The following is a 25654-nucleotide window of genomic DNA, read 5'->3' as shown; positions in this document are numbered from 1 at the left end:
GTGACATGCTCATGCTGTCCTCATTATTAGCATCAAAATAAGGCGGTTTATTTTTTTTACTCAAATGGGCACAGAGGAAATGCTCATATATTTACAGTGATAAGCCAGTGGTGGAAATTCCATGTTCCTGTGGTGGGGCGAGTCTATCCATAGGACAATCACGGTTAACTTCTCTACAAAGTGTTACTCATTTATCCACCCTCGCGGGATGGTGGGCTGAGCCAACCTCCAGCCAGGATTTGAACTCGCGACCTTGTGATTGTGAGCCGCTTGCTCTGTCGCTGAGCCACATTAGCCGGCTGTAATTATGATGCGAGCCATTATCGATCCACTGGTGGCTGAAAGCCTTCCGATGCTGTTGTGATCCCTCACGGTCCAGCGATGCCACGTCATCCTGTACAGATGCTATATGCGTACAGTGTGTGTGGTGGTACCCTTAGGGTTACGTTTTGCCAGCTTGGGATTGAAGACAGCACGCGGTTGATATTCAGAGAGGATCGTTAGCGATATGCCTTGGCAACTACACCATTTGGTCAAGGGTAATACCGCGCAAGACTGACAATTCCAATTCCTCCCATCGTATGTATCTATATTAGTATCCACAGTGAACCCCTTAATCTGTTTGGCACAACAATCTCATCTGAGCTGTCATGGAATGGTTGTATTGTATTACTTATTTGGCTATTGCGTCATCCATGACGAGGCTTGGTTTTATTTTCCGTACCAAAGCATTAATTCCAAGCACTTATCAATGCTGCTATACAAATGTAGTAACGCTTATGACTCGTTCACACCGGAGTTGGAGGCACACTTGTTTATTTAACACCACACGTTGTGACATACACACTGAGGGGGTATCGGCCCCCTCACCCGTCTATCTGAGGACACACCTCTAGGCTAACCCTAGCCTGCCTCTGAGTCCTCCTCTAATGGGCTAGGGGAGGCTATCTTGGCCCGACACTGGTCAGTCGGGCCCGGTACCCAGAGTCCAGACCAGCACTGACTCTGGCTCTGGTACCACGCCACTGGCTCGAGCCTGCGGGGTCCTGATAAGGACGGCGTGCCAGGGGGAGACCAGGGCTCTATCTAGGACGTCTTCCGTCTCCTCTTCTTAGCTAACACAACACTCCCGAGCCCCTCGATACATTCCCCTTTTATACCCAACCCCTCCCCGAGGGGTGGGGCCCCGGGGGATCATAATGACCGAATCGACCCCCCAGGGTGTCTGGCGCGGACGTCGTAGAGGGCACCTGCTCGTGCACACATGTAGCCCCGCCTACTGTGTTTGTTTACCATAGGCTGCCATGCATAACGGGCTCTCTGTAACAGCCCTACATCACTCCCCCCCACATAGCATGCAGCCGTCCCGGCTGCCAACATACAAAATTTTACAATAAAGGTGCCTTCACCCCCTGACGTGTGCCTCACTATTTTTGAACCATAACAGGAACCAGAACAAGACACAACAACAAGATGAGAAACAACCCGTCGCACCCCCCCGAATAAATACGAATTCCGTAAAAAAACAGCTTATATACAACCAGCAGGGAACCCACCCCGCACACACAACAAACGGTGAACCCAACATATGTACATCCGAGGAGCGGGAAACACACCATCCACACAACAGCCAATAAACACAACAGCTATGTACACATTTTCCGGCCTCACAACAGTTTGCGCATTTTAGCGCGCGTCCTTGCAGCGGGCCCCTCACACGGGGTAACCCCGCGTGGCGGACCATCAGGTGGCGACTGTCCGTCTTGAGGTGAGCATTCCTCTGACTCCGCGTGACCCTCGGTATCCGCAGGAGGGGTGATCGGGCGTGAGCCCGTCACTCCTGATGCCCCTGAAGGTGGCACAGCCGGCAAGGCATTAGGTGAGAGCGACAGAGACGGACCCAGCAAGTCGGCCGACCCCCCACACGTTTGGCCACGCGCGTGTGAAGTGGGGTTGTGTACCGCAGCGAAGGGTTTTAATCTGGAGGGGTGCACGAACCATCGCCGCTTCCCCCACTTGATGCGCACGCACTGCGGACGTAACACCTCCACCACTTCCACAGGGCCCCGCCACGGCCGCACAAGTTTAGAGGAGGTTGCCAGTGGCACCTGGGGGCAGTGCAACCATGCCTTGTCCCCCGGCTTCCACTGCAGCATGTGCGCTCGACTCAATCTGAGGCGCTCATTTGCCTTCTGACGGAGGTCAGAGTTTTGCATTGCAGCATCCCGTGCCTCGGTCAATTTGTCCAGATTAAATTTAACGTGGTCAGCCAGATTAGTTTTTCCCTGCGGCACGGGGATCCGCAACTGGGCACGAACAGGCGGGTCTGGTTCTCGGCCGTACATGAGGTAAAAGGGAGAAAACCCCGTAGCCGCATGGGGTGCCATCCGGTACGCCGCCAAGACCCCCTGAATTTGTAGGTCCCAATCCGTTTGCGAGTCCGAAACTTGTTGTGATAACATGGACGAGATGGTGCGATGCAAACGTTCGACCATCCCGTCAGTTTGTGGGTGATATGGGGAGGTCCGAATTTTCTTTGTGCCCAGGAGATCGCAGACTTGTCTGAGTAGTTTACCGGAAAAATTTCTGCCCTGGTCGGTCAGCAGCCTCTCCGGAGCACCTTTGTCCAGGACATAACCCTGAACAAAGGCCTCCACGATGGCTGCTGCCGACTGGTTGGCCAAAGGCCAGGCCATAGGCCAGCGTGTAAAATACTCGACACCCGTCAACAAATATCTATTCCCTCTGGGGGTGGCGGGGAATGGTCCCAAAATGTCCAGAGCGACCAGCTCGTTTATCCTGGACACTTTGATCGATTGCAAGGGCGGGTTAGACTCCCGTGCCGGCGGTTTGCGTTGTGCACATTGAGGGCACGATCCCAACAAATCCCCCACATCCCTCGTCATGCCAGGCCAGTAAAAATCAAGTTGCAGCAAGGCGAGAGTCTTTTGGGTCCCCAGGTGTAGGAGGCGCTCATGAGCGGCCCATACCACCCTACCCCGCAACCCAGTAGGGACAACCAGCCGATGTCGACGTGACTTCCCGTCCCAATGCATTAGCAGACCTTGGCACATTTCCCATGCGTCGGAACCACCTCTTTTTCCCCCCGCCGCACCGCCAACGCGACGTCGCCACCCGAGGAGGGAGACATCCTCCATCTGGAGGCGCCCCCATTCAATGACGGGCAACCCCAACAGGGAATCTTTGCCCTGTTGTTCGATCGAATTAGGAACCATTGCATCGTCGTCGTTGGCGGCCGCCAAGACAGGTACCGATGTGTCCCCTGGAGGCCTGCAACGTCCAGACCCCAGGAGGCATGCACACTCGGAGGTGGTTGGCAAGCGTGACAGAGCGTCCGCGTTGGTGTGGCGAACGCCCTTACGGTATGTGGTTTGGAAATCGTAATCCTGGAGGACCTCCAACCATCGGGACAATTGTCCCGATGGCTGTTGAACCCTCAGGGCGTACTGCAGTGCCGCATGATCTGTGCGGACGGTGAAATGCCGACCGTACAGATATGGGCGATACTGTTGGACGAAATGGACAATTGCCAACAGTTCCCTACGGGTGACACAATACCGTTGCTCCGCTGGAGACAACACCCGACTGCCGTACGCAACCACATGTTCCACGCCGTCAACCACCTGGGAGAGCACGCCCCCAATACCCGTGTTGCTCGCATCGGTGTCGAGCAAGAACGGTTTTGAAAAATCAGGGTAAATCAGGGGAGGAGCGTTTACCAAAGCATCCCGAAGGGAGCAAAAAGCAGCCTCCTCCTCCTGACCCCAGCAAAACCGAACCCCTTTAGATGTTAAAGCATGTAGGGGTTTGGCGATAGTCGCAAAATTAGCGACGAAGCGTCTATAATACGACGCAAACCCAATAAAACTCCTAACCTCTCCCACTGAGGTGGGAGTCGGCCAGGAGCTTACACACTGCGTTTTGGCGGGATCGGTAGAAATACCTGAGCGCCCCACGATGTGCCCCAAATAACGCACCGACTCGCGTAACAAATGGCATTTTTGGGGCTTAAATTTCAAATTAGCAGCCCGCATCTTTAGGAAAACCGCCCGCAACCTCTGGAGATGTTCCTCAAAAGTTTTGCCAAAGACAATGACGTCATCCAAATAAATCAGGCACGACTCCCATTGCAATCCAGCCAAAACCAATTCCATCAACCGCTGGAAAGTTGCCGGCGCTGAGTGTAAGCCCATCGGCAACCGGTTGAATTGAAACAGGCCGTGCGGAGTACGGAAAGCAGTTTTAGGCTTTGAATCATCGTCCAGAGGAAGCTGCCAGAATCCCGAAAGTAAGTCCAATGTGGAGAAGAATCGCGCTCCCGCCAAGGCGTCAAGCGATTCGTCCATCCGTGGGAGCGGGTATGCGTCGGCAACCGTAATTTTATTAAGGCGCCGAAAGTCAACGCAAAACCGCAACGAACCGTCCTGCTTCTTAACCAGGACGATCGGCGCTCCCCAAGGGCTGTTGGAGGGAGAAATTATGTCGGCGGCTAGCATGTCATCAACAGCCGATTTGACATGGTCCTTTTCGGCGGGACTCAACCGAAAAGGATTTTGGCGTATTGGCGCGCTGTCACCCGTATCAATATGGTGACGCAGCAGATGAGTGCAGCCCAAATCGTATTTATCCCGACTGAAAACGTCGGAAAATTCCCTCAGTAGTGTCTTAAGACGTTGGCGCTCTAAATTTGACAGGTCCGTCGATCCCGCGCAAAGCGCCTCGAGCCACCCTTCATCGCTGTCTGAATGTGGTCGCGGTGCAGGGGCAGCGCCGACATGACTCGCGACGGGTTCCTCACAGGGCACCGGCGTTGCGTGAGCAAGCACGGTCCCCTGTGGGACCACCACCGTCTGCGAGCCCACATTGAGGACCGCGATGAAGGGTTCTCCATCCCCTCTCACTATGGTCTGGGCCGGGAGTAAATTAGGTCCACTGACCCCGGCCCTAGACGGTCCCAGCAAAACCCCTTGAGCCCCAATGCCCTTAGCGAAGGGCCGCCGAAGTCTCAAAGGAATTAACATTTGCGCCCCCGGAGGAACGCGCACCGTTCTATCTACGAACGCCGGCACCGTCGCGAACGCCGTCCGGCTCGTAGCGGGGGATGGCAAAAACGCCATGCGTCGGCCCGATGGGAGCTCAATGCATCCCTGGTCGATTAATATCCTAATCGGCATTTTGGCCAGGAAATCCGTCCCCAGCAGGCACGGAACCGCCAGCGAGGAGGAAACAAAAATCGGCCCAGATAATTTAATATCCCCGACACAAATTTGGGCTCGAATTTGTCCGATGATGCCAAGTGAACCCCCGTTAGCAGCAAAGAATGGCACATTAACAGGCATCAAAGGACGGCTCTGGGCAGGGAGAATGTTATAAATCAACTCCGAAATAATGGTCGCCGATGCTCCTGTATCGACCAAGATGCGAACCTCCACCCCATCGATGTGACCCACAACGGCCGACGACCCCGACGACGCGGCTACAACCCGATGGGCCAACACGGACCACTGGCTGGGTTCAATGTGAGTACCCAGAGCGGTGCGTGTTGGTGCCATGGTACGCGATATTGGCCCCCCCTTCGCTGCGGTGTTTAAGTGTGCGACGGGCGTGTGCGTGGGCCAAACGTGAGGGGTGCCGCGACTCGCCGGATTATGATGGTGGAGCTTGTGACGAGGGCCGGCGTCCCGTTGAGGTGTCGTCCCGCGCTGCCGAGGAGAGCGGCACCCCGAGGCGACGTGGCCCCGGATGCCGCAGTTGTAGCAGCGTGGAAGCGCTGGTGGCGACGATGGACGTTGTAGATGGCTTGAACCGGCCCGGTCCCCCCGCGCTCCCGCTCCGTGCTGCCGTCGATGGTTGATGGCGCAAACCTCTTCCGCCGGGAGGGTGGCCGCAGCGACGGCGCGCCCACTCGCCGCCTTGCTGGCCTTCCGTCGTTGAGAGGACAGGTTTGCGTGGAGGAGACGGGCCGCTTGGAGGGAGCACATTTCTGCATCGTCCTGTGCGACAATGACGATGTCTAAGTCGTCCGCCAGCAAAAGTATCTTTTCTGTCACCATGGCGTCGATCCCCTCGTCGTCCATTCGTGGAAAGGCTTCCTTTGCCAGCGCCAGGAGGCTTGTACGGTACGCCAGGGGCGACTCCTTCGTCCCCCGCTGGCGATCGTAAAAGAGTTGACGACAGTCCGATGGTGGCCCATACACAGCGGACAGCACTTGCATCGCCTCCCGCAGCGTGGAACGCCTCTCCTTCGTTGCCGATGTTAGTGTGGCGAGGGCGTCGCTGTCGAGGAGTGCTGGCAGTGCTCGGAGAGCCTCGGCGTCTGTCCACTGTGCCATCTCCTGGTGAGCGCGAAAGCGCCGCTGGAAGCCGCCCCAGTCGCCCTCCTCGCCCACAAATTCTTTGAGTGGCGGCAGTCGCTGATGTAAGGCAGCGGCTGCAGAGGACGATCGCGCTCCCTCGTCTCCCTCACTCGACTCAGCGTCGGCCCGAAGCAGCGATGGCATCGCCGGTCGCACCCGTGGTGACGCGGCAGGTACTGTACTCCCGCCGTTGGACGCGATGCTTAGAGCGGCCACGCCCTCAACAGCAGCTGCGGCGATGGCGGGAGTTTCAAAATGTTGCTCCGTTGAAATGGCGGGAAGGCGCTGTGGTCGTTGGCTGCTGTCGCCTCGTGGCGGTCCCGCAGCCCCCAGCCGTGTGATGTTATCGAGCATGGCGGCTGCGGCGTACAGCAGCTCGGCCAGCTTCGCGTGCGCCTGTCTCAGCCCCTCCGTCGACGGCTCCCCTTCCTCCAGCTGCTGTGGCGTGGATGCACCCAGCCCCGGCTGCTCGATGGCATCTTCAGCCGTCTCGGGCTCTCCAACTGCAGCGGTGTCCTCCGCTCCTGGTACTCCGACTCGAGTCGTCCGGCGTGTATCCATGTTCGTACTTTGTTTCACTTCTGACGCCAGATGTAGTAACGCTTATGACTCGTTCACACCGGAGTTGGAGGCACACTTGTTTATTTAACACCACACGTTGTGACATACACACTGAGGGGGTATCGGCCCCCTCACCCGTCTATCTGAGGACACACCTCTAGGCTAACCCTAGCCTGCCTCTGAGTCCTCCTCTAATGGGCTAGGGGAGGCTATCTTGGCCCGACACTGGTCAGTCGGGCCCGGTACCCAGAGTCCAGACCAGCACTGACTCTGGCTCTGGTACCACGCCACTGGCTCGAGCCTGCGGGGTCCTGATAAGGACGGCGTGCCAGGGGGAGACCAGGGCTCTATCTAGGACGTCTTCCGTCTCCTCTTCTTAGCTAACACAACACTCCCGAGCCCCTCGATACATTCCCCTTTTATACCCAACCCCTCCCCGAGGGGTGGGGCCCCGGGGGATCATAATGACCGAATCGACCCCCCAGGGTGTCTGGCGCGGACGTCGTAGAGGGCACCTGCTCGTGCACACATGTAGCCCCGCCTACTGTGTTTGTTTACCATAGGCTGCCATGCATAACGGGCTCTCTGTAACAGCCCTACACAAAGCACAATTATCACTGCTTCTATACAATTCACAAATGTTGTATAAGTTAGAGTCCTGTTGTGATATCTCGGGCGAAGAACCCAGTTCCTACCTCCTTGTACTCGATATAATTCAATGTGAAGCATTAATCAGGGTGATTCATGATCCATCACTCACTGTTTATTATCATTACACGTGTTTACCCAGTAAAGCCTTACGAGTCTCATGCATCTTTCTAAGAGGGTCCTGCCATGTGTGTCCAATGATTACTATGTATAATCTCAAATGAGTGCATACAGTTCTCGACTTACGAAAACCCGACTTACAAACATGAGCACTTACGAACAAGCTTCCATGAAATATATATTTATAACTTTCACTTAAAACGCAACTGGCACTTGGAAAAATTGACCCGCGAACTATTTTGTTCAGCTGAGCGATCCTCTTGCCAGACGTAACGAGTCAGCCTCGTGCTGGGAGTGAGCGTTTGTGTGTTCCGACTTACGACCACTTCGAGTTACGAATGGGCATCAGGAACTAATTATGTTCGTAAGTCGGCGACTGCCAGTAATGCCACTCCAGTCACTCACTTTCCGGCGGTTAGTCACTTCCTGATCAAACTTAATTTGGAGCTTTCGTGACTGCAGGAATTATTCTTTGCTTCTTTCGGTAAAGTCACGTATAAAGATAAAATAAGTATGCTAGTATTTAATTTAATGTATTATTTTATCTTTATACGTGACTTTACCGAAAGAACCAAAGAATACTTCCTGATAAATCTGTTATCGTGACTACCCTGGTGAATGTCCCCGTGAACTGTTCTGTTGAGGACTTGGTCTACAAGGCTGGAGCTGTTCCGTCTTGTCCACATCGTGTTCCACCACCACCACACTGCAGGCCTCAGTAATCTGATTCCTCTTTGTATGAATGTTGAACTTCTGTTGCACCGTACGTGGCCAACTGTGCTAATCGGAGATGCGGGGGAAGGACAACAAACTGAACACAAGTTCTTATAACCTCACTCAATCCAAGACACGTGTTAACCCCTTTACGTATTTACGTTGACGGTGCCTTTTGTTGCGAGCCCGCTTGACGATGTGGGCCTGTGCTCAGCACCTATGGTAATAATAATTTTTTTAAATACGTATACAGTACATACATTACGCTTAGAGAGAATGATTGCAAACACGTGTCTGAGAATGCTTCCCGAGGGGTTTGATGGGTCCCACAATTGTCAGACCAGGTTCCAGAAAAGCCCCGCGGAGGATGGAGGTCGTGGATACGGCACACCGCGGCGGCGTCTGATGGACACTGCGAGCGAATCCACGTCTAGAATGTGCAGCAGGGGAAGCAACAGCCGAAGGAGGAAGTAGGTGGAGTGGTGAGGGAGTGGAGTGGTGAGGGAGTGGTGAGGCAGGGAGTGGTGAGGGAGTGGAGTGGTGAGGGAGTGGTGAGGGAGGGAGTGGTGAGGGAGGGAGTGGTGAGGCAGGGAGTGGTGAGGGAGTGGAGTGGTGAGGGAGTGGTGAGGGAGGGAGTGGTGAGGGAGGGATTGGAGTGGTGAGGGAGTGGAGTGGTGAGGGAGGGGAGTGGTGAGGGAGTGGAGTGGTGAGGGAGGGGAGTGGTGAGGGAGGGGAGTGGTGAGGGAGGGGAGTGGTGAGGGAGGGGAGTGGTGAGAGAGTGGAGTGGTGAGGGAGTGGAGTGGTGAGGGAGGGAGTGGTGAGGGAGTGGAGTGGTGAGGGAGTGGTGAGGGAGGGAGTGGTGAGGCAGGGAGTGGTGAGGGAGTGGAGTGGTGAGGGAGTGGAGTGGTGAGGGTGTGGAGTGGTGAGGGAGGGGAGTGGTGAGGGAGGGGAGTGGTGAGGGAGTGGAGTGGTGACGGAGGGGAGTGAAGTGGTGAGGGAGTGGTGAGGGAGGGATTGGAGTGGTGAGGAAGTGGAGTGGTGAGGGAGTGGAGTGGTGAGGGAGGGGAGTGGTGAGGGAGGGGAGTGGTGAGGGAGTGGAGTGGTGAGGGAGGGAGTGGTGAGGGAGGGAGTGGTGAGGGAGTGGAGTGGTGAGGGAGTGGAGTGGTGAGGGAGTGGTGAGGGAGGGGAGTGGTGAGGGAGGGATTGGAGTGGTGAGGAAGTGGAGTGGTGAGGGAGTGGAGTGGTGAGGGAGGGGAGTGGTGAGGGAGGGGAGTGGTGAGGGAGGGGAGTGGTGAGGGAGTGGAGTGGTGAGGGAGGGAGTGGTGAGGGAGGGAGTGGTGAGGGAGTGGAGTGGTGAGGAGTGGTGAGGGAGGGGAGTGGTGAGGGAGGGAGTGGAGTGGTGAGGGAGTGGAGTGGTGAGGGAGGGGAGTGGAGTGGTGAGGGAGTGGTGAGGGAGGGGAGTGGTGAGGGAGGGATTGGAGTGGTGAGGGAGTGGAGTGGTGAGGGAGTGGAGTGGTGAGGGAGGGGAGTGGTGAGGGAGTGGTGAGGGAGTGGAGTGGTGAGGGAGGGGAGTGGAGTGGTGAGGGAGGGGAGTGGTGAGGGAGGGATTGGAGTGGTGAGGGAGTGGAGTGGTGAGGGAGTCGAGTGGTGAGGGAGGGGAGTGGTGAGGGAGTGGAGTGGTGAGGGAGTGGTGAGGGAGGGGAGTGGTGAGGGAGGGATTGGAGTGGTAAGGGAGGGGAGTGGTGAGGGAGGGGAGTGGTGAGGGAGGGGAGTGGTGAGGGAGTGGAGTGGTGAGGGAGTGGTGAGGGAGGGGAGTGGTGAGGGAGGGATTGGAGTGGTGAGGGAGTGGAGTGGTGAGGGAGTGGAGTGGTGAGGGAGGGGAGTGGTGAGGGAGGGGAGTGGTGAGGGAGGGGAGTGGTGAGGGAGGGGAGTGGTGAGGGAGTGGAGTGGTGAGGGAGTGGAGTGGTGAGGGAGGGGAGTGGAGTGGTGAGGGAGTGGTGAGGGAGGGGAGTGGTGAGGGAGGGATTGGAGTGGTGAGGGAGTGGAGTGGTGAGGGAGGGGAGTGGTGAGGGAGGGGAGTGGTGAGGGAGGGGAGTGGTGAGGGAGGGGAGTGGTGAGGGAGTGGAGTGGTGAGGGAGTGGAGTGGTGAGGGAGGGAGTGGTGAGGGAGTGGAGTGGTGAGGGAGTGGAGTGGTGAGGGAGTGGTGAGGGAGTGGAGTGGTGAGGGAGGGGAGTGGAGTGGTGAGGGAGTGGTGAGGGAGGGGAGTGGTGAGGGAGGGATTGGAGTGGTGAGGGAGTGGAGTGGTGAGGGAGTCGAGTGGTGAGGGAGTGGAGTGGTGAGGGAGGGGAGTGGTGAGGGAGGGGAGTGGTGAGGGAGGGGAGTGGTGAGGGAGTGGAGTGGTGAGGGAGGGAGTGGTGAGGGAGTGGAGTGGTGAGGGAGTGGAGTGGTGAGGGAGTGGTGAGGGAGTGGAGTGGTGAGGGAGGGGAGTGGAGTGGTGAGGGAGCGGTGAGGGAGGGGAGTGGTGAGGGAGGGATTGGAGTGGTGAGGGAGTGGAGTGGTGAGGGAGGGGAGTGGTGAGGGAGGGGAGTGGTGAGGGAGGGATTGGAGTGGTGAGGGAGTGGAGTGGTGAGGGAGGGGAGTGGTGAGGGAGTCGAGTGGTGAGGGAGGGGAGTGGTGAGGGAGGGGAGTGGTGAGGGAGGGATTGGAGTGGTGAGGGAGTGGAGTGGTGAGGGAGGGGAGTGGTGAGGGAGGGGAGTGGTGAGGGAGGGGAGTGGTGAGGGAGGGAGTGGTGAGGGAGTGGAGTGGTGAGGGAGTGGAGTGGTGAGGGAGGGGAGTGGTGAGGGAGGGGAGTGGTGAGGGAGTGGAGTGGTGAGGGAGGGGAGTGGTGAGGGAGTGGAGTGGTGAGGGAGTGGAGTGGTGAGGGAGTGGAGTGGTGAGGGAGGGAGGAAGTGGAGTGGTGAGGGAGTGGTGATGGAGTGGAGTGGTGATGGAGTGAAGTGGTGAGGAAGTGAAGTCTACTGTAGCTGAGGGAGGTGGTGAGGAAGCGCGGTTGGAGTGAGAGCTGACGGGAGGGAGGGAGAAGGGAAGAGGGCGGAGGGAGCGGCACAGCGAACAGGGCGGTGGCCCTGGGGATGTTGGCCACAAGAAGAGGAGGAGGAGGGAGAGAGAGGGGGGAGAGGAGGAGGAGGGAGGCACACGGGGAGGGAGACGTCGAGGTGGAGGCAGTGGGAGCCGCTGCCGCCCAGGGATGCGCCCGGGAGCCGAGGGGACGGCGGGGCGACCATGGTGAGTGGTGGGTGAGGCCATGGTGAGTGGTGGGTGAGGCCATGGTGAGTGGTGGGTGAGGCCATGGTGAGTGGTGGGTGAGGCCATGGTGAGTGGTGGGTGAGGCCATGGTGAGTGGTGGGTGAGGCCATGGTCAGTGGTGGGTGAGGAGCGTGGTGGGTGGTGAGGGAGTGGTGAGTGAGTGGTGAGTGAGGGAGAGGGAGGCAGGCGTCGTCAAATGCGAGGCGAAGTCGCAGCCGCTACGACACAACACACACACTACACACACTACACTATACACACACCCTATATACACACACTACACTATACACACACACTATATACACACTATATACACTACACACACACTATATACACTACACACACACTATATACACTACACACACACTATATACACATACATTACACACACTACACTATACACACACCCTATATACACACACTACACCACACACACACACTACATACACACACTACACTATACACACACTATATACACATACACCACACACACCACACGCACTACACACACACAAACTATATGCACATACACTACACACACACACACACTACACACACACAGGCTGCAATGCGAGGGGACATGCCCACTCTCAGACACACGCGCGATGTTTACTGCAAGTCGCGCCAGGTACTCGCTTTGAGGCCGAGTCGACCTAGGGGAGGCCCAGGACCGGTTCAAGTAATAATAATAATAATCGTCGTCGGTGGTGGTGTTGTTGGTGGTGGTGTTGGTGGTGTTGTTGGTGGTGGTGTTGGTGGTGTTGTTGTTGGTGGTGGTGGTGTTGGTGGTGTTGTTGGTGGTGGTGTTGGTGGTGGTGGTGTTGTTGTTGGTGGTGGTGTTGTTGGTGGTGTTGGTGGTGTTGTTGTTGTTGGTGTTGTTGTTGGTGGTGGTGTTGGTGGTGTTGTTGTTGGTGGTGGTGTTGTTGGTGGTGTTGTTGTTGTTGGTGTTGTTGTTGGTGGTGGTGTTGGTGGTGTTGTTGTTGGTGGTGGTGTTGTTGGTGGTGTTGTTGTTGTTGGTGTTGTTGTTGGTGGTGTTTGTTGGTGGTGTTGTTGGTGGTGGTGGTGTTGTTGGTGGTGTTGGTGGTGGTGTTGGTGGTGGTGTTGTTGTTGGTGGTGTTGTTGTTGGTGGTGGTGTTGTTGGTGGTGGTGTTGGTGGTGTTGTTGTTGTTGGTGGTGTTGTTGGTGGTGTTGTTGTTGGTGGTGTTGTTGTTGGTGGTGGTGTTGTTGGTGGTGGTGTTGTTGGTGGTGTTGTTGTTGGTGGTGGTGTTGGTGGTGTTGTTGTTGGTGGTGTTGTTGTTGGTGGTGGTGTTGTTGGTGGTGGTGTTGTTGGTGGTGGTGTTTGTTGGTGGTGTTGATGTTGGCCGTGAGCGTGAATCGAACTCTGGTCGCCGGGGTTCGTAGCGCAGCGCGCTAACCGTTGCACACGCGGAGACACATACAAAGATAAAGATCCACCGTATAGCCTTAACAAACTGTAGGGGCAAGTGCTGTTAGCGAGCACCTATGGCGATGTTTACACACCGCACCAGGTACTAATTTCAGGCTGAGTCGAGCTAGGGGAGGCCCAGGACCGGTTCAGATAATCGTCACTATGATGTTGGCCGTGAGCGGGAATCTAACCCGGGTCGCCAAGGTTCATAGCGCAGCGCGCTAACCGCTACACCACCGCTCCCCACAGACACACACAGACACACACACAGACAACAACAACAACAACAACCGCCATTCGCCACTAAGTGGCGGTGACGTCACCACGACGCTTGTGCCAGGCCATGTGCACCTTGAGGCCACGTGAAGTGTCGAACGCCCGCTGGCAGGAGGTCACGGGGCAGACCCAGCAGGTGCCACGGGTCGACTGACCGAGATGACCGAGATGACTGGCTGATGCACCACCTGTGCCCCCTACTGTACCAACTTGCTGTGCTTTATCCACCCGGCGCTCCGCTCGTTGTTGTGAGCGTCGCTCCTCCGCCCTCCGTTGTTGGAGGGCGACTGCCTCCAACTGCCCAGTAGCAGCGTCCTTCACGAGCCTCCTCCACTGAGGCCGACCTTGACACCGGTGGTACCGGTCATCGGCAAGTCCACTCAGCTCCACGTCCTCCTGTACCACATCACTCCATCTCTTCTCTAGCCCGTGCCGCGCCCGTTTAGCCCCCTCGATCCGGCCGAACAAAAGCTGTTTAGGCATGCGGTTTCTGGGCATGCGGGCTACATGTCCCAGCCAACGCAGCCTTGCCTGCCGGAGGAGCTCACCGATGGGACTTTGCCCAGATCTTTCAAGGATTTGTGAGCTCCTCACACAATCCAGCCTGGTTAAACCCAGGATGGATCGTAGGCAGGCCAGCCTAAATGTTTCTAACCGGCGAAGATGCTCCATTAGGGGGGTCCACGTTTCGCAAGCGTAGAGAAGGGAGGGAATGACTGTGGCCGAGAAGACCTGAAGCTTCGTACGGAGCGACAGTCCAGGTAGCTTCCACACAGCATTACGCAACCGATGAAAAGATATTGCCGCTCGACTGATTCGGAGTGAGACCTCTGCTGTTAAACTGGAGCCGGTCATAAGCACACTACCCAGGTATGGGAAACTCTCCACTCTCTCCACAACTGCCCCATCACCGATTGGGAGTTGTGGGGGTGGAGTGTCCGATGGTACAAAATACCCAAGCAGGTGCTTAGTTTTGGTGGGGCTGATGGTAAGGCCCCACCTCTTAGTGGCACGCTCCAGTCTCAGCAGCAGCGTTTCCAACTCCTCCTCTGAATGAGCAGCTATTACCAAATCATCGGCAGACATAACGTGGTTGACCAATAGGGAGCCATCCCTTGATCGCACCCGGGCATCGATCAGCCTCCCATTATATCTGTACCAAATGAAAATTCCCCCGGTACAGCTATTGAAGGCTTCACGAACTACGTGGTAAAAATAGATGTTAAATAATGTGGGAGCCAGAGGACATCCCTGTCGCACCCCAAGGTGTGGAGCCAGAGGACATCCCTGTCGCACCCCAAGGTGTACAGGGAATGGCTCCGATTCCCGGCCACGTAGTTTTACCCGGGCCCGCTCACCATCATGAAGGTCCTTAATGATCGTGAACAGAGGGTCAGAGACTCCAAAAGCACGAAGAACAGCCCAGAGCCCAGGCCTACTGATGATATCATAGGCCTTGACCAGGTCAATAAAGCAGAGATGTAGGTCTTGTTGGAATTCCCTACACCTCTGCTGTTGCAGACGGACAGAAAATATGGCATCTGTGCAGGACCGCCCTTTCCTGAAACCGCATTGGGGCTCCGCAAGCCTCTCCTCAGCGTGCCTAGCAAAGCGATGTTGAATAATCCTTGCCAGGACCTTTCCCGGCACACTGAGGAGTGAGATGCCCCTGTAGTTGTTACAGTCTGTGCAGTCCCCCTTCTTAAAGAGGGGGACCACCAGGGCATCGTTCAAATCCAGCGGAACACGTCCAGTGGTCCAGACTGTTGTTATGATGTCATATAGGGCAGTCTGTGCACAAACGCCACCCTCCCTGAGCATTTAAGCTTGGGAGATCATTTCTGCCCGGTGCCTTTCCTGGTCTCAGACTCCGGATCGCCTTCAGTACTTCCTCAACAGCTGGCACCTCAGCCAGCCACTCACAGGGGGCGACTTCTTCCAATGTTTTAGGCACCGCAGCCTCAGCAGGGTTATCCCCACTTTGGGCCATGATGTTTTCCTGGCTGAGGGATTTCCCCTGCCCCAGGACCTCACAAAAATGTTCAGCAAATCTGCAAACCTGTTCCTGGGGGTCGGAGATTGGATCACCGTTTTTTTCCCCTAATGATGGTAATAGGTGTGGCGCTGCAGGTTACTTTTTTGATAGAGTTAAATAGTGATTTGTGATCGCGTGCCACTGAGGCAGACTCCATCTCCTCAGCAACCCACGACCACCACCCATCCTTGCAGCGCCTTACGGCTCTCCGAACCTCCGAGCGAACACACACACAGACACGCACATACACGCACATACACACACACAGACACACATACACACACACAGACACACACACACAGACACACACGCACACACGCACACACAGACACACACGCAGACACAGACACACACGCAGACACAGACACACACGCAGACACAGACACACACGCAGACACAGACACACACGCAGACACAGACACACACGCAGACACCGACCGACTCGCACGCTCTTGTGCACTCTGTTCCGCAGTGCGGCCGGGGTTGCATTCCCTTGCCGAGCACGACAGCGCCTCGTACACACACAGCGCCTCGTACACACACACAGCGCACACACAGTGCCCCATACACACACAGCGTACACACAGCGCCTCGTACACACACAGCGCCTCGTACACACACACAGCGCACACACAGTGCCCCATACACACACAGCGTACACACAGCGCCTCGTACACACACACAGCGCCTCGTACACACACACAGCGCCTCTCATCCTACAGCACTGACGGTCACTCTCAGCACGCTCAGCTTTAATCACAGTGCTACAGTGCTGCACTGCGAGGCAGTACTGCACACAAGTCCACACGTCCTGTGCTGCATCGCGTTAGGTACGGCGCTCTGCTGGCGTGCACGCGGCCTTTTAAAACGCACACAGCACCCACACACAGCGCACACACACACAGCACCCCACACACAGCACACACACACAGCATCCCACACAGCACCCCACACACAGCACACACACAGCCTTCCACCTAACACACACACACACAGCATCCCACACAGCACCCCACACACAGCACACACAGCACACACAGCACACACACACAGCACACACACAGCCCTCCACCTAACACAGCACACAACATCCACACAGCACCCAACACACCGTTCACACAGCCCATCCAAACACAGCACACACACAGCTCTCCACCTAACACACAGCACACACACCACACACACAGCACACACACCACACACACAGCACCGCAACACACCACACACACAGCACCCCAACACAGCACCCCAACACAGCACACACACAGCACCCCAACACAGCACACACACACAGCACACACACAGCCCTCCACCCACACACAGCACCCAGCACTCTCAGCACACACACAGCGCACACACACAGCGCACACACACAGCGCACACACACAGCGCACACACACAGCGCACACACACAGCGCACACACACAGCGCACACACACAGCGCACACACACAGCGCACAGCACTCACACACAGCACACAGCACTCTCAGCACACGCACATCGCGTTGCTCGCTCTTGTCGGGGCCACGGTGAGCGTGGAGTCGTGAAAGTGAACGCGATCCTAATCTTCGTGCGGGGAAAGGTGCTCTCCGTCTACGCGCGGAATACAAACACAGACACACACACAGACACATACACATACACACACAGACACATACACACACACACATACACAGACACACAGACACACACAACGCGGCCGGCTGCCGCACGATTTGGCCCTCCACGTATGAAATACCGAGCCTTTTCTTCCACGGCTCCCAGGGAGCCTTGCGCGTACGAATCGTGTGTGGTGGTGGTGGCATGACGGTGATATCGTGCATGGACGAGCGGTGCCACGCCCGAACCAGTGGGTGCCACATTCACTAGCAATACCACCACGCCTTCATTGTTGTTACTGCCACGGCTTAACTAGTGATGCCACAGATTGATGAGTGATGTCTCTTCCTAACTAGTCATTCTACACCCTAACTAGTGATGTCACTTCCTAACTAGTGATTCTACACCCTAACTAGTGATGCCACATTGATGAGTGATGTCACTTCCTAACTAGTCATTTTACACCCTAACTAGTGATGTCACTTCCTAACTAGTGATTCTACACCCTAACTAGTGATGCCACATATTGATGAGTGATGCCACTTCCTAACTAGTCATTTTACACCCTAACTAGTGATGCCACAGATTGATGAGTGATGTCACTTCCTAACTAGTGATGCCACGCCTTAACGAGAGGCGCCACATAGAACGTAGTTCTACACGACTTAAAACGCATTGTCATTGGTTTCTAAGTGAGTGAATGGAAACTGCATGGGCCTAAAGGTGGCACCTGTTTAACAATACCACTTTGTGCATATTGTCAATGAGGGTGCAGGATTATATAATACTCTCGTTGCATGATTCACTGCCGATTCAGATTTTTGCATCTTAGGTGGTATCACCAACTTCCATAGTTGGTATGGGCCCCATGGATTCTGATGGATGAATGAAATGCATCTGAGTGTGGGTGCGAGGGATCAATGGAATGCATCTGAGTGTAGGTGCGATGGATCAATGGAATGCATCTGAGTGTGGGTGCGATGGATCAATGGAATGCATCTGAGTGTGGGTGCGAGGGATCAATGGCATGCATCTGAGTGTGGGTGCGAGGGATCAATGGGATGCATCTGAGTGTGGTTGCGATGGATCAATGGAATGCATCTGAGTGTGGGTGCGATGGATCAATGGAATGCATCTGAGTGTGGGTGCGAGGGATCAATGGGATGCATCTGAGTGTGGTTGCGATGGATCAATGGAATGCATCTGAGTGTGGGTGCGATGGATCAATGGGATCCATCTGAGTGTGGTTGCGATGGATCAATGGAATGCATCTGAGTGTGGGTGCGAGGGATCAATGGAATGCATCTGAGTGTGGGTGCGAGGGATCAATGGAATGCATCTGAGTGTGGGTGCGATGGATCAATGGAATGCATCTGAGTGTGGGTGCGAGGGATCAATGGAATGCATCTGAGTGTGGGTGCGATGGATCAATGGAATGCATCTGAGTGTGGGTGCGAGGGATCAATGGAATGCATCTGAGTGTGGGTGCGAGGGATCAATGGAATGCATCTGAGTGTGGGTGCGAGGGATCAATGGAATGCATCTGAGTGGGTGCGATGGATCAATGGAATGCATCTGAGTGTGGGTGCGAGGGATCAATGGAATGCATCTGAGGGTGGGTGCGATGGATCAATGGGATGCATCTGAGTGTGGGTGCGAGGGCTCAATGGGATGCATCTGAGTGTGGGTGCGAGGGATCAATGGAATGCATCTAAGTGTGGGTGCGAGGGATCAATGGAATGCATCTGAGTGTGGGTGCGATGGATCAATGGGATGCATCTGAGTGTGGGTGCGAGGGATCAATGGAATGCATCTGAGTGTGGTTGCGATGGATCAATGGAATGCATCTGAGTGTGGGTGCGAGTGTGGCATTGTTGGTCGTAGCTCTAGCGTTTGTAGAGCACAGGACCCATGTGTAATAGCTCGGACCATGCCTATGAACATCGGGCAGTTCAGCATTGGTTCAAGCGAGTTGATTGTGCCGATGAGACGAGTTTGCTTGTGCTAAACCAGAGAGAGCTGGTGACGAAGAACTGCACTCCCAGAAGGGGCGAAATCCAACGGAACGCGTCGAGATTACTTTTGTAATAGTTTGTGCGGAGGGAGGCATGTGGGAGGGGGGTGGGGGGGTGACGCACGGTCTGCGTATTCACTGATGTGATCCAGGGTACCATCACCAGTGACCGGTGAACGGCCAAAGACTGCACTAGTCTTGTGCCTCGTGTTGATTTTCTCTGCGAGCAGCCTGGCTCCTCCTACCCACGGCAATGTGCCTTCTCCACCGCTGCCGCACGGCTGCTATTGAGCACGCAGTGCATCACCCCACAGTCGTCCTGGTGTTCTCTGTGTGCTGTGTGTGCCACAGGGTGCTGCTGTGTGTGCCACAGGGTGCTGCTGTGCGTGCCGTAGTGTAGCGTAGGCCACGGCAAGGTAAAGTAAAAGTTAAAAACAACGAGCCTACCTTTACCCTACCTTTTACCTTACCACAATACAATCACTTTACCCTTACCTTTTACCCTTTAGCAGGTAAGGTAAACGGTAAAAGAGCAACTTGCCTACCTTTACCCTACCTTTTACCCTTACCCCATACAAATTACCCGATTACAGGGTAATTAGTGGGGTACTACACATGAAAAGTTTTATAACGGTAAATGCTATATGTAGAGCGCGTTATTCATATAGAATACTCTCGATGATTCCAATTTTACACGCTTTCTTTTAACTCTGTTGTTGTCGTTATTGTTGTTGTATCCTCAAATATTGTAACTCAATTTTAACCCACTTCCTAATGTGGCATCGACTGCAAACTTGGTATACTTATGTCATACTGATGACAATACTATATTACTGTATATCATTAAAAAAAAGATATATTTTTTTTAATTTTTTGTATACGTTATGTTTCGGCTTGGGTCGAATTGTCAACGCACAACTAACGTTGGCTGTAAATCACCACGGTCCCTTACGTTATGGCAAGCCTCGGGGCCACTTAATAAAAGCGTGTTTTTTAATAAAGTTTTTAAAAATATTACTTATTAAATGGAGTCCACGGACTGCGCCACGGAGCTTTTAGCGGTAAACTAGGTACCGTATTTACCGGGTAATACTTCGCGCTATCTTTACCCTACCGGGTAATTCTTCCGAGCTACCTTTACCCTACCTTTTACCTTACCCCTTGGCATGTCGACACCTTTACCTTTACCCTTTTACCCGGTAAAAAGGGTAAATTACCTTACCTTGCCGAGGCCTAGTGTAGCGGTCAGTGCGCCGCGATACGAACCTGGCGACCCGGGTTCGATTGCCGCTCACGGCAAACACCGGTGACGATTATCTGAACCGGTCCTGGGCCTTCCCTAGGTCGACTCAGCCTCAAATGAGTACCTGGTGCGATGTTTAAAAATCGCCGCTAGGGAGACGAAGGCGGCCGGGCGTGGTGTTGGCCACCCACCCCCTCGTGTGCCGTGCCGGCCTTTATAGGTGCTCGCTAACAGCACTTGCCCCTACAGTCTGTTAAGGCTATACGGGGGATCTTTGTCTTTGTGCGTGCTGTAGTGTAGCGGTCAGTGTGCCGCACTATGAACCCGGCGAGTTTGATTCCCGCTCGCGAGCAACCGGTGACGATTATCTGAATTTGTCCTGGTCCTTCCCTAGGTCGACTCGGCCTCAAATAAATACTTTGTGCGGTGTGTAGAAAACATCGCCACTGGGGAGACAAAGGCGGTTGGGCATGGTGCTGGTCACCAACTCCCTAGAGTGCTGTGCCGGCCGTAATAGGTGCTCGCTAACAATGCTTGCCCCGATAGTCTGTTAAGGCTATACGGGGGGACATTTGTCTTTGTGTGTGCTGCAGTGATCTGCGTGTGCTGCACTGTTCTGTGTGTGCTGTGGTATCATGTTCTGTGTGTGTTGTATGTGCTAAATGTGTTGTATGCTGTTCGAATCAATAAGGTCCCCTTCTTAACAAGAGGAATCCTTCAATTAGGGGCCTCCGGCACATTCTTACTTTGAGTTTCCAACTGTGGTCCTTTGCAAGATGAATAAAAATATAACAGCCAAAGCCGCTGATGCCACCACACCTAGCCAATGCCTTTTACCCTCTGGCAGATTCCGCAGCTGCGGTACAGTCGACATACGGTAGCCTAAGCCATCCCTCTTGGTCGTCGGACCCGTGGAGACTAATCCAGTGTCTGTCTCTTTCAATCATTCCTCCCCCATCCTGCACATGGGTCCCACCCAGCGTAGACGTTTTTGCCAAATCACATCTGCAACACTCGCCTGCGATTTTCTCTTTCTGACTTCTGCATTGCTTATTTGGCCGTGCCACAAAATTCCCAGCATTCGTCTCGGACACCCGAGCTCAAATTCCAGCAACATTTTCAAGCTTCTTGGGGTCCAGCTCTCTGACCCACAGAATAAATATTGACAACAATCCCGACGTCAAGTACCTGCGTTCAGTTTAAGGTTGGAGGGGTTACCTGCTCCTGCCAGACCAGTGGCCCCATTTGGCACGATGGTGGATCTGAGCAGGCAATGGCAAAAGCAGCAAAATAAATGTCAGCCGTTTCCCCAATGGCATAGCTTGCCTCAACATGCCCTAAGAGGTTCTGGCAAGGATATAATCGAACATCGCATTGCCAGACAAGCTGAGGGGGAGTTGACACAGCCTCAATGTGGTTGCAGGGAGTCTTTACCATTCCCTGTTCACCTTCGGTTGCAACTAGGATGTCCTCTGGTTCTTAAATGTAGTTTGAGCAGATGTCCATGCCTGCATGAGAGGACTCTCCATCTGGTACAAATGCAATGGAAGAAAGATCAATGCCGAGCTGTAGTCAAGGGATGGCTTCCCACTTAGTGGTCAACCATGTTATGTATTCTGCTGATCTGTAATGGAATCTCGCTGTGAGGAATTTGAGACCTATGCTGAACCTGGAGCGTGTCTCTTAAGAGGTGGAGCCTTTACTACCTTCAGTCCCACAAAACCTCCTGCTTGGGTACTCTGTTCGATCAAACGTTCTATCTCCTAACTTCTAGAGAAGGAATGGGGTGATGGTGGAGAGGGTGTAGGAGTTCCCATACTTTGGCAGTGTGGTCATGGCCATCTTTGGTTTGGCAGCAGAGGTCTTTGAATTAGTCAAGTAGCATTAGCTGTTTATTGGCTGCTTATCGCTGTTTTGAAACTACTTGGTCCATCACTTCACACAAAACTGCGGGTCTTCTCTGCCCAGATTATGACTACTCTGTGTTTACTAAACGTGGACCCTTTAACAGGAAAACCTTTACTGGCTTAAACCATTAGGATGGACTGCTTATGAACTATCCTGTATTTGACCAGACTTGGTGATGTGAGGATCTCACATATCCTCGAAAGATCTGGACACAGTCCCATCATTGAGCTCCTCTGGCAGTCGACGCTGCTTTGGCTAGGTCATGTAGCCTGCATGCCCAGCCAGCGCATGCCCAAGCAGCTTCGGTTTGGCCGGACAGAGGGGGCGGCTGTATTCAATGGTGTTTGCGGTTTCATTTTATGGTGTTAGTTTGACATCTCCATGCTATAAGGTTCACCGTGCAACAGAAAGTGTCGTTAATTGATGATCACAATTCACAAGTGAAGCAATGCACGTGTGAATACTTGGGCATGTGTTACCTGCCAGGTAATTTTTGCCTGCGCTGTGTCAAGCACACATTTGGCACGTTTAGGAGCTGCCGCAGTGGTGTAACGGTTCACACACTGGAGGTCATCCATTGGATTCCACCTCTAAGCGTGGCAATTGATATAATGGGGCAAGCTTCTAAAATCCCCCCCCCTCCACCCACCCAGAAGTATAATGAGTTCACCACAGATAAGCCGATTGGCAAGTCGTGTGTAGTGGGGTAAAGTGTGGCCATTTCTACCTCTTTCAAGACATCTGGTCCGTGTGGAGGAGTGGACCAAATACCCTCGAGAGCTCCCTCTTGAGGAGGCCATTCTGCCAGCAATTCTGCGAGCGAGCGATTGCAGGCGTTGCGCCTTCACCTCGTTAATGCGTTTGATGTCGCGCATTTGGCAAAGCACTCGATACCACTCCATTTTCGAGTGGTTTTTTCGCACTGATTTCTGTTTGCTTTATTCATGTGTACTATACTTAATCAGATGTTTTTGGAATTTCGGTTACCTAGGTCCGTCTCCTCTTGCAAATTAGACGCTAGTCTCCCGAGTTCTCGCCTGCTTAAACAAAATAAACTTGAACCACTCTTTTCCATTTAAAGCTTTCGTGACTGCAGGGATTCATCTTCTTGGTTCTTTCGGTAAAGTCATGTAGAAGGGAAATAATAAAATAATAAAAATAAAAGCATGGTGGTGCCCATTCAGACGCTGTCTTTCCGACAGACCTGTTCTTCACCTGAGGACGGCTGCTTGCGTTGTGGCCGAAATGTCGTGAGAATTATTTTATTATGTTTTATTTTCATTATTTTATTATTTCCCTTCTACGTGACTTTACCGAAAGAACCAAGAAGTTGAATCACTCTTTTAGACTATTTATAGACACGCTGCGTGGGCTGTACCTGTTCAAACTGTTTTTCAGGATAGCTCAGCTGAGAATCTGAGCGCGGCGTCTGCCTCCAGCTGGTGCTTCCCGGAGTCTGGTGGTTGCTCTCTGCTCCCTGGCATGCCAAGCAGTGAGCACCGTCCCACACCCCCCATCGCGACACAGCCCGGCAAGGCGCCGGACACAGGATGCCTTCAGGCGAGACTGTCCGGTGATGCAGGGCCTGTCGGTGATACAGGACCTGCCGGTGGACAGCTGGCACCCTCCTCCGTATGTGCTGCCTGTTCACTGCCAGCAATGCTGACGCGGCGGCCACAGGACACACAGCCCAGGTGAGGCCGCCATGCGTTTGCAGATTCGTAGTGACACGATGTACACCGAGTACAAAGGACCATTTATTTTGCAGCTTCTCCTCGGCGGGAGAGGTGAGCACCTCACATTTGAAAGGTTGCAAGTTCAAATCCTGGTTGGGGGTTGATTCGGCTCATTATCCCTCTGTGGACAGTGAAATGGGTACCGTTTTGTGGGCAAGTCAACATTGGTTGTCCTGGAGATAGACGTGACACACCAGAGGAATGTGGAATTCTCACCACCGAGGACTGTAAACAGGAGATGAGCACCGCCTCAATGCTCATTTGAGCAGGAAATCACTTTAATTCTTTAATACCACAACCGCCATGTTTCAACTATTTTGATTCATATAAAAAAGTAACATTTGGTCACTAATTGCTCTTGTATGAGATGGGTTATGAATGGTAAGGGAAATCATCATCTGACAGATTTCAGCCAATGGAGTAACTTTTTTTTCATTTTACTGAGAAAATATAAGCTTGACAAAATGGTGTTCACACTTTAAAATGTAAAATTGGATTCTCATATGGAAATATTTATGCTGCAGACATCAACAAAATGGTCACAATTGGGTAAAAACTTTGCTTGCACAGGACCGCTGTAATCTAGACTAGCTAGCGGGCCACTAGAGTGGCCGTCATACACCTCAGTGGGCCGCAAGCTTCAAATCGTGCTGTGCACTAATCGTGACCCACGCATCGCCAAAAGACGTTTAGATCAGGCCACCATGAGGGGCTCCATGGGATGCATGGGGCCTGTAGGCCCCAGGTTGACCACCACTGGTCTAGGTCAAGGGTTCTCAATCTTTCTGGATCCCTGGGGTCACTGCCAACCCTCAACACATTTTTGTGGACCACCACGCACCAATAACAATACACTTGAACCTATTTGCCAAAGTTAAAACTACTCATCGCTGACCAATGCCAGCAATTAGTAGATTCCGTTAAGAGCCAGCTGCTGTGTTGATGAGCCATGAATCCAAACATTTGTGCAATGGCCAGTGAAAGTCATGGTGTTTTGTGAAAAAATTGGAACGACTGCAACAGCTCCTACAATATTTCTGCGGACAACTTCCCAGGGCTGTGCAGAGCGTCCGTGGTGCTGCAAGGAGCACAGGCTGGGAAGAACACTGTCTAGACACTTTGTTTTGTGTTGCCTAGGCTGGAGGTAACCATTCTGCACGAGTACCTGGGCCCCAGAGTGTACCAAGTCGACGCGTGGTGCACAGCCAAAGACATCAAAGAGCTCATCTTCAAAGACACTGGTTATCCGACTGCTGAGCAAAGACTCTTTTTTGAGACGAAAGAGGTAAAATGACCACGGTTTATGTAAATAATTATCTGGATTAAAAATAACCAGAGCCATGGAAAGCTCGTGTAAGGAAAACACACACTTCCTTTTTTATGGACACATAAACACACCAAGCAGCTTGCAAAAATACATTCTTGTGCTTTTATGGTGTCTGTCAAACATACAGAATAAAAAATGTTATCTATAAAAAATGGTCAAGCATTTTCACACCAGTAGTTGTGACCGGCATGTCAGCACAGGCCGGTGTGGTTATGGTGAACGTGGCAGCATGGCCCCTCTGCTGGTGTTGAGCAGCCTTATCGGCATTCGTGGGTTTGGAAAAGTAAAATGCTACATCAGCATTTACTGAACAGTATAACTGATATTGCAGATTGAAGTATGTCAGAATAAATAAACCGAT

General features: G+C 53.7%; 2 protein-coding genes across 3 annotated transcripts in view; one reads left to right on the top strand and one right to left on the bottom strand.

Moving 5' to 3' along the window:
* Window positions 1-1532: 1532 nt before the first annotated feature.
* Window positions 1533-6010, bottom strand: LOC144937504 (uncharacterized). Its single transcript, XM_078864748.1, has 2 exons — window positions 5664-6010; window positions 1533-1849 (listed from the first exon to the last, which is right to left on the bottom strand). Exons 1-2 carry the CDS (start codon window positions 6008-6010, stop codon window positions 1744-1746), a joined length of 453 nt encoding a protein of 150 aa, XP_078720874.1. The 3' UTR covers window positions 1533-1743.
* Window positions 6011-11617: 5607 nt separating this feature from the next.
* Window positions 11618-25654, top strand: part of SACS (sacsin molecular chaperone) — a 36151-nt gene continuing 22114 nt past the window's right edge. The window contains exons 1-3 of one of the 2 annotated variants that reach the window (XM_078864852.1): window positions 11618-11705; window positions 23629-23924; window positions 25104-25251. In XM_078864852.1, the coding sequence (XP_078720978.1) occupies window positions 11703-11705; window positions 23629-23924; window positions 25104-25251 (447 nt within the window). In that variant the 5' untranslated portion in view covers window positions 11618-11702. Of the gene's footprint in view, window positions 11706-11809; window positions 11838-23628; window positions 23925-25103; window positions 25252-25654 lie in introns of those variants that run through there. The other variant, XM_078864853.1, reaches the window with a different exon arrangement.

This window comes from Lampetra fluviatilis, chromosome 19 (assembly GCF_964198595.1).
Source record: "Lampetra fluviatilis chromosome 19, kcLamFluv1.1, whole genome shotgun sequence".
NCBI classification, from domain to species: Eukaryota; Metazoa; Chordata; class Hyperoartia; order Petromyzontiformes; family Petromyzontidae; genus Lampetra; species Lampetra fluviatilis.
This window is presented reverse-complemented; position numbering and strand designations above follow the sequence as displayed.

Excerpts from the sequence above, each read along its gene's own strand:
- LOC144937504 (XM_078864748.1), bottom strand. The coding sequence starts at position 6,010 with ATGCAGAAATGTGCTCCCTCCAAGCGGCCCGTCTCCTCCACGCAAACC. Across the intron at positions 1,850-5,663 it reads AGCTCCACCATCATAATCCG|GGGCATCAGGAGTGACGGGC; the intron begins GCGAGTCGCGGC and ends TGCCACCTTCAG.